General features: G+C 46.2%; 1 protein-coding gene across 1 annotated transcript in view; it reads left to right on the top strand.

Annotated features, from left to right (window-relative positions):
- The window catches only part of mast1b (microtubule associated serine/threonine kinase 1b), a gene marked incomplete at both ends in the record, with an annotated part of 36,226 nt that overhangs the window by 9,708 nt on the left and 10,062 nt on the right, over window positions 1–16,456 (top strand). The window contains 10 exons of the mRNA XM_080856065.1: window positions 6,558–6,646; window positions 7,104–7,179; window positions 7,987–8,056; window positions 10,648–10,808; window positions 11,118–11,193; window positions 12,293–12,502; window positions 13,455–13,556; window positions 14,169–14,301; window positions 14,763–14,830; window positions 15,825–15,901. Coding sequence (XP_080712191.1) covers window positions 6,558–6,646; window positions 7,104–7,179; window positions 7,987–8,056; window positions 10,648–10,808; window positions 11,118–11,193; window positions 12,293–12,502; window positions 13,455–13,556; window positions 14,169–14,301; window positions 14,763–14,830; window positions 15,825–15,901 — 1,062 coding nt within the window. The remainder of the gene's footprint in view (window positions 1–6,557; window positions 6,647–7,103; window positions 7,180–7,986; window positions 8,057–10,647; window positions 10,809–11,117; window positions 11,194–12,292; window positions 12,503–13,454; window positions 13,557–14,168; window positions 14,302–14,762; window positions 14,831–15,824; window positions 15,902–16,456) is intronic.

Genomic DNA, 16,456 nt, shown 5'->3' on the forward strand with positions numbered 1-16,456 from the left:
GGTTGACCTGCGGTGCATCAGACGGTCATAGTCCTCCTCCCAACCCATCCCTCTCTCACCCGACAGACCCAGAATCAGGGGAGCCGCCTGCCCTCCCTCCTTCCCTTGGCAGCACCAGCCTCTGTGCATCTATGCCTCTGCCTCCGGGCACTTAGCTGCTCTTGCCTGGCTATCATTAGTTCTGATCTTTTGTTAGCCTAGCCCTTAAAAAAGGTATGGCACTCTCGCCTGTTTTTTTAAATCTTATCTGAGAAAAAAAATCAATCCCAATGTGGTTTGTTGCCTTCTGGGCAAAGACAGTGTATTGACAGCTGTATGAAAGGCGGCTGGTGACCCTGCAGAAAATTGAATAGGCATGCCATCTCTCAAGCCAGCTCAGAGGGTGTGTGTGTGTGTGTGTGTGTGTGTGTGAGGATGGTCTCAAAGCGATTAGAGCGACAGCACAGACTGGGAGTGAGAGGGGCTGTGGATTGGCATTGGATGGGTGTATGCATGTGTGTTATTAGGCAAATATTACAGTGTGTGTGTGTGTGTCTGTGTGTGTGTATTAGTGTGAGTGTGTCTTTGTTGTGTTGTACTAACAGTACTACATATATAGGATTGTGTGTGGACTCATTCACCCCAGAATATGTTGCTTTGTTTCAAGGGAGGGCAGAAAAAGAGGGATGAGGGGATTGGAAATAGGAGGAGTGGGAGGGGGAGGAGTGAAAGAGAGGAGCAGAAGAGAGGAGAGGAGGACAGCATGGCACACTTGAGGGCACTCAGAGCCTCCAGCTCAAGCTCAGGCAATCGGGTGGAGGATGGTGGGGAGGTGGGGGGCTTTCAAATGAATCAAAAGCTCCGCCAAACTTTTAATCCACCCATTATTTTCTTCCCCTTTTACCACACTTTCACCCTCACTCTCTCTCTCTCTTTCCCTCTCTCTCGCTCTCTCTCCCTCTCTCTCTCTCTACCTCTCTCTCTGTCTCTCTTCTCCTATTGTCTGCTCTTCATCCTTGTCGTTTCAGCACTGCACAGATAAACTTCATGTGACTTTGCCGTGTCTCCTGCCTGCCTCTTGTATATTTCAGCTCTTATCTGTGTCTCCCCCTGAGGCATGCTGCATAGCAACAAGCAGTCATGTGACCAAGGCTTAATGCATAACATCCCATCACCTCGTCCCGTGGACTGATGTAAACACCACACTTCTCTTTTTTCTCTCTCTGTCTCTCTGTCCCATTCACATTTCTCTTTTGCTGGTTGTTGTTTTAGCTCTCTTAATCTGTGTTCTTCCCATCCTTCCACCCACCCACCCACACACACACACACACACACACACACACACACACACACACACACACACACACACACACACACACACACACACACACACACACACACACACACACACACACACACACACACACACACACACACACACACACACACACACACACACACACACACACACACACACACACTCACACACACACACACACACTCCTCACTCTTAATCTTCTACCCCTCCATCCACAAACTAATTGCTTTTCTCTCTCACTTGCTTTTACTGCTTCCAACTCTCTTTTGCTCCCTGCTCTCCGTCTGATTTCTTCCATCAATTCATTGTTTTTCCAAGTTTGCCTCTTAACCAGTTAATATCCCTTTTTACCCCACACCATTCTCTTCTCTGTTTGCCTCTCTCTTTCTCTCTCTCTCTTTCTCACTCACTCACTCACACACACACACACACACACACACACACACACACACACACACACACACACACACACACACACACACACACACACACACACACACACACACACACACACATACACACATACACAAATACACTAATTGTGTTGTCCAAAGTTACACAAGGATTTTTTATGTAACCATAAGTGCTCTTATTATAATTCACCTTTTGGTGTTGTGAAGAGTGAAACTCGTTTCTGCTTCGTTTTCACTGGAGATGCTAATTATTTTTGTCTCTGCTGGCTTTGCTATCTCCATTCCTCTCATCTCATCTGTTTGTGTGTGTGTGGGTCTGTGTGTGTGTGTGTGAGTGTGTGTGAGTGTGTGTGAGTGTGTGTGTGTGTGTGTGTGTGAGTGTGTGTGAGTGTGTGTGTGTGTGTGTGTGTGTGTGTGTGTGTGTGTGTGTGTGTGTGTGTGCGTGTGTGTAAGTGGGTGGGTGGGTGTGTGGCCACCGTGTTTGTATGAGCCGTGAAAGAACTGGGGCATGTTTACTTTGCTCCCACAAGAGCAGAAAACATCGCTCTTCTCCATTCGCGCTCCCTCTGTTTTTCTCTTTTTTTTTGCAGTTACTTTGCCTCCCTCGTCTTTTTGTGCATTGTACCTCCCTGAGTGAGATGCCCCAGGGCATTGGACAGATTTCAGAGAGAGGCCAGTCATTGCTGGCCAGGCTAACCTTGGTGGCTTCACCAAGATGACCCGTACACACACAGGAACCCACACACAGGACCGCTCATGCATTCACACACACACATATACACACAGGACCGCCAATGCATTCACACATACACATATACACACAGGACCGCTCATGGACCCTCACACACATGAAAGAAATGCTATCATATATGCACAAATAACTTCAGACAAAAATAATAATCCATCAAAACAAAATCAAAATGAAAGAGGTAGCTCTCCTGCGAGTGGAAACTCAGTGTCTGCTTAAGCATTTGAGTGCTCCCTGAGTCGGCCATATTGATTGGCCTTGTCACAGAGCCTGAGTGCTGGTTTCTGTTGGGCACTAATCTCTGTCAGGTTGGCCCAAAGCACTCAGTCTCTCTCTCTTCCTCTTCTCCCCTCTACCTCTCTCCCTCTCTCCCCAGTCTCTCATCAAGGGCTTTTGATCATTCGCTTCGCCCCTGAGTGTACGGCGTTGGTCTGTAAAAGCAATTAAGTCAGTGATGAAAGGCAGCTGAAGCCGCGTTCTTGTCGGGTGGGAAACTGTTCTCCGTCGCCATGCGCGTCGTTGGTTACTGTGTGGTGTTTCTTACGGTGAAATGAATCTGTCGCTAACGCTTCTCCAAGGCCTCACCAACACACAGCTGCTTAATTAGGCGGTCAGCAGGGAGAGCCTGACAGAGAGGAGGGTAATAATCACCCCCTCCAGGACTCCAGGAGCCCCAAACCACATGAGCGTTATGACACCGGCCCCGCAGAGAATCCCAGCCTCCCAAAAAAACATGTCAGAGTCTTTTTCCTAAACAAAACACATCTCTATCAGAGAATTGTTGCTTGATTATGCTCATGCACTCAGTCTGGGTTTTATTTTATCATAACAAAAGACATATTGCTCCACATTTTGTCGATTTATGTCTAAAGGTTTCAAACGTAGCTGATTGAAACTGTCATGAATACTAATTGTAATTGTATTGCAACTCTGAGCCTCGTAAACAATATCAATTGAAGGAAATGTTCGTATGAATTGAACGAGTTTGGAATAGCAAGTATTGTTTATTCCCTGTGTTGTTCACTGAATGTGTCCTCTATGGGTGGTACTTCTTTGAGAGAGGAAAGAATGGCGTGTCCCTGTGAACAATAAAGTGGGGCATGCATAATGCTGTCCTTCCAAAACCCTTCCGATATCTCTCTGACGTTAAACAGTTTGCTCAATCACAGTTCAGTTTCACAATCCTATGAATTTTTCATGAATCACAGATGAAATTATCCCTTGAAAATGTAAAATGTCTTCACTTGAGAAAGAATTGAGAGCTGAGCTCCAACTTTTCTTCTTTGTCTGTCTTTGTGGATTGACAGTGGCATATTGTTCCTCCGTAAAAAATGCACTTTCCCTCTCTATTACATGTACAATTTCTCAACACCTCTCTCTCTCTCTCTCTCTCTCTCTCGCTCTCTCTTTCTCTCTCTCTCTGTGTATTTGTGTGTCTGTTCTTTTTTTCTTCTCACCTGCTTTCTCTCTGACTCCCTCCCCCTCTCCCTCCTTCTAGTGTATTATTCTCATTCAACCTTAACAGTTCTTGTCATCTCTCGCTCTCTCTGACTGTTCCCTCTCTTCAGTCTCTGAGAAGGCCTGTATGTGCCTGTTCATAAGAGTGTGTGCTGTGCTGTTCGTGTCCCTGTGGTGTTGAGGAGTGTGTGTGAGTGTGTGTGTGTGTGTGTGTGTGCACCTGTCTGGAAGTGCTCCTCAGGAGAGGATGCCTAATGGGATCACAGAGTGTTTGAAAGTGCTTCTCCCTGCCGAGGAGGAGGCTCGAACACTCCCATTGGCTAGCGGTTGAAGCACATGGCAGAATGGGAACGAAAACACGCGCCCCCATTGGTGGAGCTGTAGGTCCCTCCCCCTCTAGCTCTGCTTAGCGACAGAGATGAAGGTGGTGTGAGACTGACTCAGTGGCTGTTCCACCAGTAGGAGGATCAGCACGACCTCTCTGGAGCCCTCCCCCTCGGCTCTCTTTTCTTTTCTCTTTCTCTCTCTCTCCACTCTCCGTGTACCAGGTTATTGGGCCATACGTAATGTCTGTTTTGGGACTATGTCCCCTGAGATGCACAGTACACCTTCTCTTGCTCTTTGTCTCTGTGTCTGTCTGTCTCTCTGTCTTTGTCTCTCTGTCTCCATCTCTTTGTCTGTCTGTTTCTCTCTATCTCTTTGCTTTGTGTCTGTCTCTCTCTATCTCTTTGTTTCTCTTGTTCTCTTTGCAAAAACATTTGATGTTTGTCGATGACGTGGCAGTGTTGTTGATCTGTGAGGCTTGGTGATTAGGCCACAATGGAGATACATACATGAGGCTGACTGCTCTGGTGAAAAAGAAAACACTAAGACAAAATGTTCACATTGATACAAAATGAGCAAAGCCCTAACGTATCAGTGTAAGTAGACGAGAGCACCCTCTGAGTATTGTGTCAGCGGCTCTAAAGGCCCTCTAACTCATGTGTTTAGTGATGGGGGTAGCGAGGTAATGAGAGAGAGATAGAGAGAGAGGGAAAAGGAGGGAGAGGGAGGAAGAGAGAGAGGGAGAGGGAGAGGGAGAGAGGGGATGAAAATGATGAGGACTGACCGCATGACTATGCATCATTGACTCATGTCACCATCTCATACTCTTCCCATTAGTCTAAATAACGCCCTAATCTCTCACACATCCCCATTCATAAATGATTCGATGTAACCGTTCTATGTTGGACTGTGTTTGTGTACCTGAGTGTGTCAGAGGGTGTTTTCCATGTCCCTGTCTCCATATCTGAGTGTTTTGCGTATCATTTGGCATCTGTGTTTGCATGTGTGCGTTTGTATGTTGGTGTGTACACACATGTTTGTGTATGTGGATCTATGTCCACTTGTGTTTGTGAAGTTCCACTGAAGTGTATTTGTGTAAATACATGTGTGTGTGTGTGTGTGTGTGTGTGTGTCTCAAAGACATATGTGTGAGTAGGGTCGGGAATTTTAAATGGGACAGCTCCTCATACACAGTCCCTCTCAGAGGGCTAGTCAGTCTAAGAGCTGCACATTGCATATTACTGCAGCCAAGCACTGGTCTGGTACCTGTTCACAGCCAACCAGCATGGCCTCCTGTAGGGAGGGCACAGAGGAGACACCAGGCCCCTCTTACTGCAGTCTTTGCTGTAGGGTCATAATAATCTCTCTCTCTATCCTGTACTCGCTCTCTCTCTCTCTCTCTCTCTCTCGTCCGCTCTTTATCTCTATCTCTCCTGCTCTCTCTCTCTATCTCTCTCTCTCTCTCTCTCTGTCTTTCTTTCTTTGTCTCTCTTTATCTTGTCCTATGTCTTTCTCTTATCTGGCGTGAGGGGAGAGAAGAGCCTGGTGGGGATTGATGGCTGAGGAAATTGAATTTTCTTTATCACTACAATCCTGAGGCATGCAGCTGAGCTGCCCTGGACACTCACGTGTATTACACACGACACACACACACAGAAATACACACACACACACACACACACACACACACACAAACACACACACACACACACACACACACACACACACACACACACACACACACACACACACAGCAATATACATACACACACACACACACAACACACAACACACATCACACACACATAGACAGACAGCTTTTCGTTGGTTGTGTAACAGTCAGTGACAAACAATCATTACTCTCCACTCTCTGAGTTTGTGCAACTCAAGTGGGGGAACCTCCTCAGCTGACTTGCTTACTGTAAGCTTAAAGGGAGGAATTGCTGGACTTGCAGAAGTGCTTGTGGGCATGGGCTTGATGCCAGACCATATGGATTACAAAATTGAGTCTGTGTGTGTGTGTGTGTCTTTGTGTGAGTGTGTGTGTCTTTGCCTGTGTGTGTGTGTGTGTGTGTGTGTGTGTGTGTGTATTGTGTTAAGGCAGTATGTTCTGAGATTCCTGTTCACCATGATATGTTACAAAGCTTTAGTATGATGACCAAATGAGTTTTCTGAGTTTGGAGTGATGTGATGTTTTTTTTTATTGGTGACTGGACTGTGGGATGTATTTTTTTTTTGTTCTGTATACTGACGGTGATATCATCTCTCTCTCTCTCTCTCTCTCTCTCTCTCTCTCTCTCTCTGTGTCTCTCTCCAGCTGCCGCAGTAGCAACAGGAAGAGTCTGATCCTCACCACCACCTCCCCCACGCTGCCTCGCCCTCACTCTCCTCTGCCTGGCCACCTGGGTGAGTGCAGCAGCTCTCACAGGCTCCTTCATGGCCCACATGGAGATCTAAACCCTCAGAAGAAGAGGCAACTCAACCTCTAGTACACTTAGGGACCCTCTGGTTATCATTGGCCTAGTGCCCAGCTCTGATTAAGCCTTTGGAGCCCTCAAGGATACCCACTTGACAGAGAAGATTTCTCAGTGTAGAAATCAGTAGGATCTTATATATATATAAATGACCTGTAGGAGTTTTGTGAGATTCGGATCCATTAGAAATAGAGGGGCTTGTTTCTGTTTTCATGTTTCGGGGAAAGTGTCCTCTCAGGCCTTCCCTCTGGGTAATCTCTGTGGGCACCAGCCTCTGCTGACTCATTCATAAGACGGGCACAGTCTGCTCCCTGTCAGTTTGTCCTCTGTGAGCTGCCGTAGACTGCGTTGTTAAAACATCACAATTGTTATTATTGTTGTGTCAACAGGAAGCAGCCCCCTGGACAGCCCTCGGAACTTCTCCCCCGGCACCCCTGCCCACTTCTCCTTTGCCTCGTCCAGACGGTAAGGAACTTCCAAGTCTCACAGCAGTAATTACTTCATTATTATGTTAGAAGAGGACCTGGCTGAAAACAAATGGACAGGCATTAGAGACTCTCTGTAATCTTAAATGACTTCCGGAATGATGGGCAGTCAATGGAGAGTGTTTTTTTCTGAAGACGCATTTATGTGTTTATGTGAATTAGCATACATGTTAGCATAAAATCTATGTCACTTTCCCTCTTCTCTCTGTTGAGCTGATCCAACCAGGGATGCAGCAGTGGCTGTCGGCTCTGGGGGAGGGGGGTGGGGGCCAACGTTGTCATTAGCTCTCATTGGCCTACTTTCGCCAGCTCCATCTGGAGATCTGAGCTCAGCCCTGTCAGTCCTGATTCAGCCCCAGCGCAACCTCCCCCCTCCTCACAGAGCTGATCCCTGGCCAGCTGTGCTTAACAAGAGAGAAGAGGGAGAGTGGCTGAGAGTTCACAACACTGCAGAGAGTATCTCTCTCATTTCACTACGTAGCTGTGTCTGTGCGTCAGTCATAGCATGGGAGGAGGATTGGATGGGGAAGAGAGATATAGGGAGTTCACACACCAAGAAGGATTGGGAAAAAGGGGATTCGTTGGTTTAATTTTAATTAGTCATGCTGTCAGATCTGTGTCAGGTATAATTTGTGGAGCCGGTGGTCATCAATGATCAATACATACATAATGTATCACGGCAGGGTTCACTGGTTTTACTGCTTCCAGGAATACTTTCAGTGATAGAACTCATCTTCCTCCTCCTCTTCCTCCTTTCCCTCTCTCTCTCTCTCTCTTTGTTGTGTAGGGATGGACGCCGGTGGTCCTTGGCTTCTCTCCCTTCCTCTGGATACGGAACCAACACCCCCAGCTCTACGGTACTTGTTAGCTGTTTACACTCATATGAATGATAAGTTCCAATGCACTTATGCAGCTTGCAGATGTGTTTCTGCATTGGAGACGAACCAGAGTTGATTAAGTATAGCCCATGGAAGACTGTAGCACTGCTTCTTAACTATGAAACCATGTATTAGACCAAAAATTCTTGAACATCGAATGATAGATCACTTTTATTTTGGCCTTGAACATACACATAGTTAAACACATACTTACCAAGAACCTTCTGATACCCCTTCTCTCTCTCTCTCTCTCTCTCTCTCTCTATATATATATACATATATATATATATATATATATTAGTGCTGTCAGTTTAACGTGTTATTAACGGCGTTAACGCGAACCCATTTTAACGCCGTAAATTTTTTTATCGCGCGATTAACGCATTTAAAAAAAAAAAAAAAAGATTAACGTTCTTTTTGCCCTCCCAAACTGTGTAGTGTAGTTAACGTCACGTTTGAGTGAATGATGAGCGCGATACGGCGAAATGGATGATAAAAAGCTTCTGAATAGAAAGTTTACCTTTAAAAGTTGTGTTGTGCAAAAGAAGCGAGCTTCACTGTTGTCTGAAAATGTCAACAGGCAGCTGGTTGAAAGCACAGAAGTAGTTGGCTTACCTTTTATTGGTAACCTAGCTCTTATGGTTTATTGTTTTTGAAATAAGAGGCCTGACTTCTATGTTCACAGCAAACTTGAAAAAAACAAATATTAAGCCATGGTTTAACTGCACTATAGGCTGAGTCCTTGTTTATCTTAAATATGCACTTTTTAATTTTATTTTGTACCGCCCTGTTTGGCAATGTTGTTTTTCAATCAAATAAAACATTGCTTAAAGCAAGCCAATCCACTTTTCCATGTTGATAAGAGCATTAAAATAAAATAAAAATGATGGAAAAAAATAATTGAAGGGACAGCTAGAATAGATACAAATTTGCGATCGCGATTCATTTTGATTAATATAATCGCGATTAATTTTGAGTTAACTATGACAAAAATGCGATTAATCGCGATTAAATATTTTAATCGTTTGACAGCACTAATATATATATATATGTATATACATAAAAGCAAGACACAGACACACACATTTCTGCATTTCTCAAGCAATCTTCTCTCTTTTCCTCGAGGCTCTCTGTACTCTCTGTATGTTTCCCCTCATCACATTACATAAGCCCATCCCAGGGACAGGGGGACATGAGCACACACACACACACACACACACACACACACACACACACACACACACACACACACACACACACACACACACACGCACACATACCCACACACACACGTGCACACACACACACAGCAGAGAGGGAGAGGGAAATCTAGATGGGGGCAAGGACCAGTGCAGAGAGGAGAGAGAGAGAGAGAGAGAGAGAAATACAGAGAGAGGGAGAGAGAGAGATGAAAGGAGAAATCGAGTGAGTGAGAGTGAAAAACGGATGCAGCATTTCCAGATGGAGAAAGAAAAGTACCTGATCAGACACCGCTAATCTGCTTATCTCTTTCATTTTCTCCGTACGGCCTCTGATTGCAGTGCTTGTGCAGATTACTGTGTCTGTGTGTGCGTGTGTGTATGCAGATGTCTGCAGCAGGGAAATGTTATGATATTGTGTCAGGATCTCTCACAGCAGGGGGAAAATAAAACATCGTCACACCCCTAGAAACTTACAGCATGCCTGACACGAACGAGATTGTGTTTTCCATCGCCACTTAAATTTGTGGCAATGCACCGATGTCTCCCGCAAGGAAACCTGTCGAGTAAATAAAAGACAGAAAGCGCAGCGATGAGGAGGTCCCCCGAGCATTGAGACTAGCCCCTCCCTCTTTAGTCTCTCTCTGCCTGGGGACACAATGAACAGGTAGGGACAGACAGAGTGGAAGAGAGTCTGAACAGACTACCTGTACAGTCATTCATCACTGTCGGTGACAGGCTGTGCTGTCAAGAGGACCTTGATGGTGATAGATTAACTGTTGATTTGACTGGAGCCTTTTCTATTGATACGTTTCATGTCTTATTAGGAGCATCAGGACTGTTTGTATGTGTCGAGGGGTGTACTCTCTGATGCAGTACTCTCTGAACACTCTGATCCCCGCCGGCTGGGTGATTCGGTCTGGGTGGAGTTTTCAGCCTGGCTGCAGTCACACTTTGAGATAGTTGCCCCTGGAGACGGGAGATGGGCTGTTTGTTTCCCATCCATTATCTTATTGTTGTCTTCCACTGAATGGGAAGTCTATTACGTTGACAAATGAGAGGGGTGCCTGGTGGAGGCATGGCATGCTTACGCTCTGGAACAACTGTCTCTCCTCCACTCCATCTCCCTCTCTTTCCATCACTCTCCCTCTCTTTCCTTCACTCTCTCCCCCCGTCTCTCATCATTTGTCACTCTGTGTCCCCCGTCTCTTTCTGTGAGTTTTTCATCCTGCCCTCCACTGCATTCGCCCTCTCTTTCTTCTTCACTCCCTCTCCCTCTAATTCTTTCTCTTTCTTCCACTCTTTATAATCTTTATGTCTTCTCAACATCTTTATTTTCTTTCCTCTTTCCCTCTTTCTCCCTCCCTCCAGTCTTCCAGCTCCTCTCAGGAGCGTCTGCACCAGCTGCCATTCCAGCCCACCATGGACGAGTTGCACTTCCTCTCCAAGCACTTCGGCAGCACAGAGAGCATCACCGACGACGATGGCGGACGCTGCTCACCACTTGTGCGCCCACGGTCACGCAGCCTTAGGTACACACACCAACAGATACACACAGACACACATACACACACACACACACACATATTCAGTGCAAAAGTACAAATTACAAAGTCATGATAATGATAACATGCACATACAGCCAATGTGCGCATGAACACACACACGCACTCACACAAACACAAACACATACACACACACACACACATAGAAACACACACACACACACACACACACGCACACACACACACAGAAACACACACACACACACACGCACACACACACACACACACACAGGCTAAGCAAATGTCCATAGAGTGAGTGTGATCTCTTCTCCACAGCCCTGGCCGCTCGCCATCCTGTTACGACAACGAGATCGTGATGATGAACCATGTGTACAAAGAGCGCTTCCCCAAAGTGAGTTACGTACACGCACAAGGACTCACGCACACACACACACACACACACACACACACACACACACACAAATTGCACACACAAACATTGTCCTTTACACGTACGCATCCATGGATGTGTCAACAGCCCCAAAAATGAGTCACATTGCCCACAAGGGACATTACCTAAGCCCTCTCTCTCACACACACACACACACACACACACGCAAACACATTGCCAGACTCAGTCACACATAGAGGCAACTAGACAAAGATGTGCACGGGTACATGCACACACATCATCATGCCCGGCCTTTATTGAGTTGAGTGTTTTACTTGTACATGTTTTATTCAAGTCGACGTAGAGTATAATGACTACATGGGTTTATGAGAGCACGTGTTCCCGAGGAGCTGACCTTCTGACCTCTGGCCTCGCAGAGCAGAGGAAGCCTCATCAGAGCCAACCGCTCGCTGTGTCTCTCCCATACTAAACAGTCACCCGGGGCAATGCACGTGTACATCTTCTTTCACTCTGCTGGGTCTTCGGCAGCGCCTCTCATACAACTGATCTAGTACACAACCCCCCGCCACCGAGTACCCCCCCCCCCATCCCCCCCCCCCCCCCCTCACCTGCTCACGCACCACACTCTGCCCCTTGCATATGTTTCGCAGCCACACGGCCACACACGGTAAGATAGGCTCACGCTTGGCACTTCATGGCTGCTCCAGGCATCCTCTGGGGCGCATCCAGATTCAAGTTACAGGTGCCATGGTAACAAGGGCTGTATTGATTCAGGAGTCTGGTCTGGGGATTGGAAAAGGTAGATAATCCTACTGGGGGTTGGTTGGAATAGGTAGCAAAGTTCTAATGGGTGGGGGTCGGGGTATGGTGGGGTATTCTGGGTTAACAGAAGCACCCAGTGGATTATATTTCCTGGAATGTTTTCAGACCTGTAGGTTGGAGTACTAAGAACATAATTTGATGAATGAAAGGTTAAACGGAGCAGAACTGTGGAGCATCCTTCTGAATGTCATACTCTCTTCTTCACTGCCTCCATTATCTCTCTCTCTCTCTCCACCTCCATCCATCCCTCTCTCCCTCCCATCCTCCATCCTTTAAGGCCACGGCGCAGATGAAGGAGGGTCTGGCCGACTTCATCCAGGCCTACTCCCCCGAGGATGTGCTGCCCTTGGCCGACGGCGTCCTCAGCTTCATCCATCACCAGATCGTGGAGCTGGCCCGAGACTGCCTGACCAAGTCACACGAGGACAGCATCTCCACCGTCTACTTCTTCGAGCTTCAGGAGAACCTGGAGAAGCTGCTCGACGATGTGAGTCCCACACCATGCACGTGACCCTACACCTTCTGGAAGAGCCAGTGTAGAGTGATGATCAGAGGAGTTTAATGTGATGAGACCTCTGGCCTAAATGTAATATTCATGCAGTACACAGACATGTCCACACACACACACACACACACACACACACACACACACACACACATGGTCACATAAGCACCAATAGTGGGTCTTGAACTATTTGATGGATATGGAGAAGTCTCCTTAGCCAGTGACACATTGCAGTGTATGCCGGCTCTGCAGAGGTCTAATGAACATGTCAGTGTAATTCTTATTAAAGGCTTCTAACAGTGAAGATTGGTTTCAACATACATTCTGCATTCTCATTCAAACTTAATTAAAAGAGTTTTTTTTTCCTCTGTTTAATCTGGGTTACAGATCTCTTTTTATATGAGAAGAAATGAAATTCAGAGCGTAGATGAATGCTAATGACACAATTATGCCTGTTTGACAGACACAGGCGCAGATAATGGTAGTCGAGGAACGTTTATCTTGATTGGCCATTCAACGATGCGATTAAATCTGCATGAGTTTCCTGGATGGTTTTAACAGGCTTGATTGGATTAAACTGCTACAGCAACTCAGCCATTTTGTTTTATGGCAATCTCTGCCCTAGACGTAATGCATCATTACAGACAATGGAGTTATTAATATGGACTGTAAATCACAGCTTGGATGACTTGCAGACGCAAAGAACAAAACAAAGAGGTTAAAAATGTGTAATTTTCTGTAGAGGCAAAATTACTCAAACAGGTTTATGACCACATTCATTCTCCCTTGACTACGTCGTTTTTAACAGCCGAGTAGAACCAGATACCTAGTCACGACCAAAGCTAGGATGGGAGCAGTAGGTGGGTGAAGTCAGGATACGTTTTTTAAGTAAGATATAACTTAGACGTTTCCTATTTCCTCCTCTCCTCTGCAGGCTTTTGAGCGTTCTGAGAGCTCGGAAGTGGCCTTCGTCGCTGAGCTGGTGAAGAAACTCCTCATTGTCATCTCCCGACCCGCCCGACTCCTGGAATGTTTGGTGAGAACCGTGTTGGGTTCTGTGTTCTGTGTTTGCGTGACCTGCTTCATCTTCGTCCCTAATCTGTCCTCTTGATTATGCAGTGCAGTGTTCCACGGTCTACCCAAAACAATCAGCTTCCCAAAAATGCTACATCTTGCTATCTGTGTTTTTTGGCAATTTGTTTCACAAATATTAACTTAAAAAGCATTACTTTACCAAAGCCCAAACAGAGAATAAAGTAAAAGGCACACACACAAATTACAAAAAAGGACTGTCTGCTGTGACGATTACATTTGCATTTAGATTAAAAATTCCTATTTGCCTCGAGAGCTGCTATATCACTAGCTGCCCTGAAATCTTCGAGCTTAGCGACTCATATCAGCTGGTTCGCACAGTAATTTCAAGTTTCCTGCCGCGGCGTGTCAAATGTTGGCCCTGCAGCGGTTGACGGGAAGGGCACTAATGCTCCTTTCAGACTGATGCGACCCCCCTCCCGTATACACACAATTTGTTCTGATTGTCATGTCAGAGAGTTCAGGGAACATTTGGTCTGTTTGGGTTTGGAGTTTGTCTGTCTGATTGAGATGAAATGTAAGACACTGAATGTGGCGTCCCCCCATGGGCTATCAGGAGTTTAACCCTGAGGAGTTCTACCACCTCCTGGAGGCTGCGGAGGACTACGCCAAGGAGGGACATCTGATGAAGACTGACATCCCCCGTTACATCATCAGCCAGCTGGGACTCACCAGGGACCCCCTGGAAGGTGAGAGACGGAAAGAGACACAGAGCACCAGAGAGAGAGAGAAAGAGAGAGAAAGAAGAAGAGGGGGAAAAAGAGAGAGAAAGACTGAGTGAAAAAAATATGGAGGAGTGCTTCGACCTGGTGGTTGCGTAAACAGTCTTTCAGTCACAGAATAAACGACTGGGGACTTTTAGCCCCAACCACAGCCCTGACAGAAATCCAGCCCATCACCTTTGCCCTCTGTGTTTATTTGTTTTCCATTGTTTTCTCTCCTTCCAAAGCACAAATTGTGACTTGGCTTGGAGTTTTGGTTGTATTGTTCCGTCCAGTTTTGCCTCACTAAACTAAACTGAACTAAGGAGAACTATCAACCAGGCTGATAGAAAAACAGTTTTCCTTACCGTGGTGTATTATTGCAGTAATTCATCATCGCCACTAAGCCTTGCCACTTGACCCTAATGTAAGCCTCCTTTGTCTCCCAGAAATGGTCAACCTGGACAGCTACGACAACGAGGGCCCCCTCACCCCAGAGACGGATGACTCAGCAGAGGTGAGACCTCCAGACACACACACACACACACACACACACACAAACCCCACTCCTGCATCCTGAGTGCGACGAGCGTATCGTCTCACTGCAGCTCTGCTCTACTGCAGCTCTACTCTCCTACCAGCCTCCCCTCCCTCATCCCTCCCTCATCCCTCCCTCCCTCATCTCTGCGGTCTGCATCTGAATCCAGCTGAATCCACCAATGACAAACACACAACCCCCCAACCCTCCTCACTTGCTCCAATCCATCACAGGCCCTCTATTCATTTACTCTGATTACCATCTCAAGTATAAAACACTGGATGGCTCCTGCAACTGCTTCAGCAGTCAGCACATTTCCCTGCCAAGAAAGAAATGGCAGGGGCAGGGGGAGTTCGCTCAACAAAATGAGGGGAGGGATTGTGGTCTGATTCTGTGTCAGTAATTACAAAAACGTTTTAATTTTGGACGAAAAGGGAGGAGACGGGTTAGAAGCACGTTTCTCTCCGTTGGCGTCAGCGGATGAAGTGCATCAATGTTTGATTAAACAGCCTGCCGCTGAGCGCACGAGGCAGGTGCTTAATGAGGACCATGGGGATGTAACACACAGAGTTTGGGCTGCACTGAGTGGGATTTGGGATAGGCTGACAAACACTTAAAAAGGTACAACATTACTGGGCAAACCACTTACTGTTGGCAGCAAAGAAATGCCAAAACCAGAAAATGAACCAGCTACAAAATGGCTGCTCAAACACACTGAACACAACAAATTCCTATTTTTCATGTTTCTAGTATTTAGTGACATTGTTCCAAAAATAGATCAAAATGATAGAGTGTGGCAAAGTTGAAAGTCCATCAACAATCTATCTGATTGTAAGTGATAGAAAGCTGTCAGTAAGATAGAAATCTGTGGCTTTCTGTGAGGGATGATGCACTGTGAGCGAGCACTTCCTGTTTCTCTGTGACCCCTCCTCCTCCTGACTCAGTGTTGTGCACTGCCTCTGTTTCCCCCCAGGGGAAGATGAGAGCTATGAAGCCCCCGGGAGAGGCTGACTTCCAGACCATCAAGCTGATCAGCAACGGAGCCTACGGGTGAGTGACTGACTGACTGAGTGAGTGAGCGGCGTCCCCTCTCCTCTGCCTCCTGCCTCCAGTGCCTAACCAACCACATCTCTCCCATGACATTGGCCCGTAAATCAAATAATGTCATATTTAACATACTTAACATTATCAGCTCTTTATTCCTCCGTCTTCATTTAATAAACACCCACTGCCCCAATGACTGAGCAGCTTTAATAGGTTGTTGGAAATAATGCAGCAGTAATGCCATCAGCTTAGTCCAACACAAGAGAAAATCATTTAAGGAAATGAATTGGCAGAGAATGGATATCCTCTCTGTAGCTCTGCACCTCTAGTTCGGTGCTTCCACTGCACTGGGTTCAGTTCTTATGGAGCTCTCACATATGAACGTTATATATACATTTTTTCATAGGCTTTTCTTGGGTCAAATGTTGCTAATTTAAAGCAGGACATTCTGTAATATGAAATATCAGGGCATTTTTTTATTGTTTTATCCCTATCAAATACACATTTGATTAACATGATTATTGAGGTGGTGTACACCAAACACACCAATACAACAACATT

This window comes from Sprattus sprattus (assembly GCF_963457725.1).
Source record: "Sprattus sprattus genome assembly, chromosome: 18".
Classification (NCBI taxonomy): Eukaryota; Metazoa; Chordata; class Actinopteri; order Clupeiformes; family Clupeidae; genus Sprattus; species Sprattus sprattus.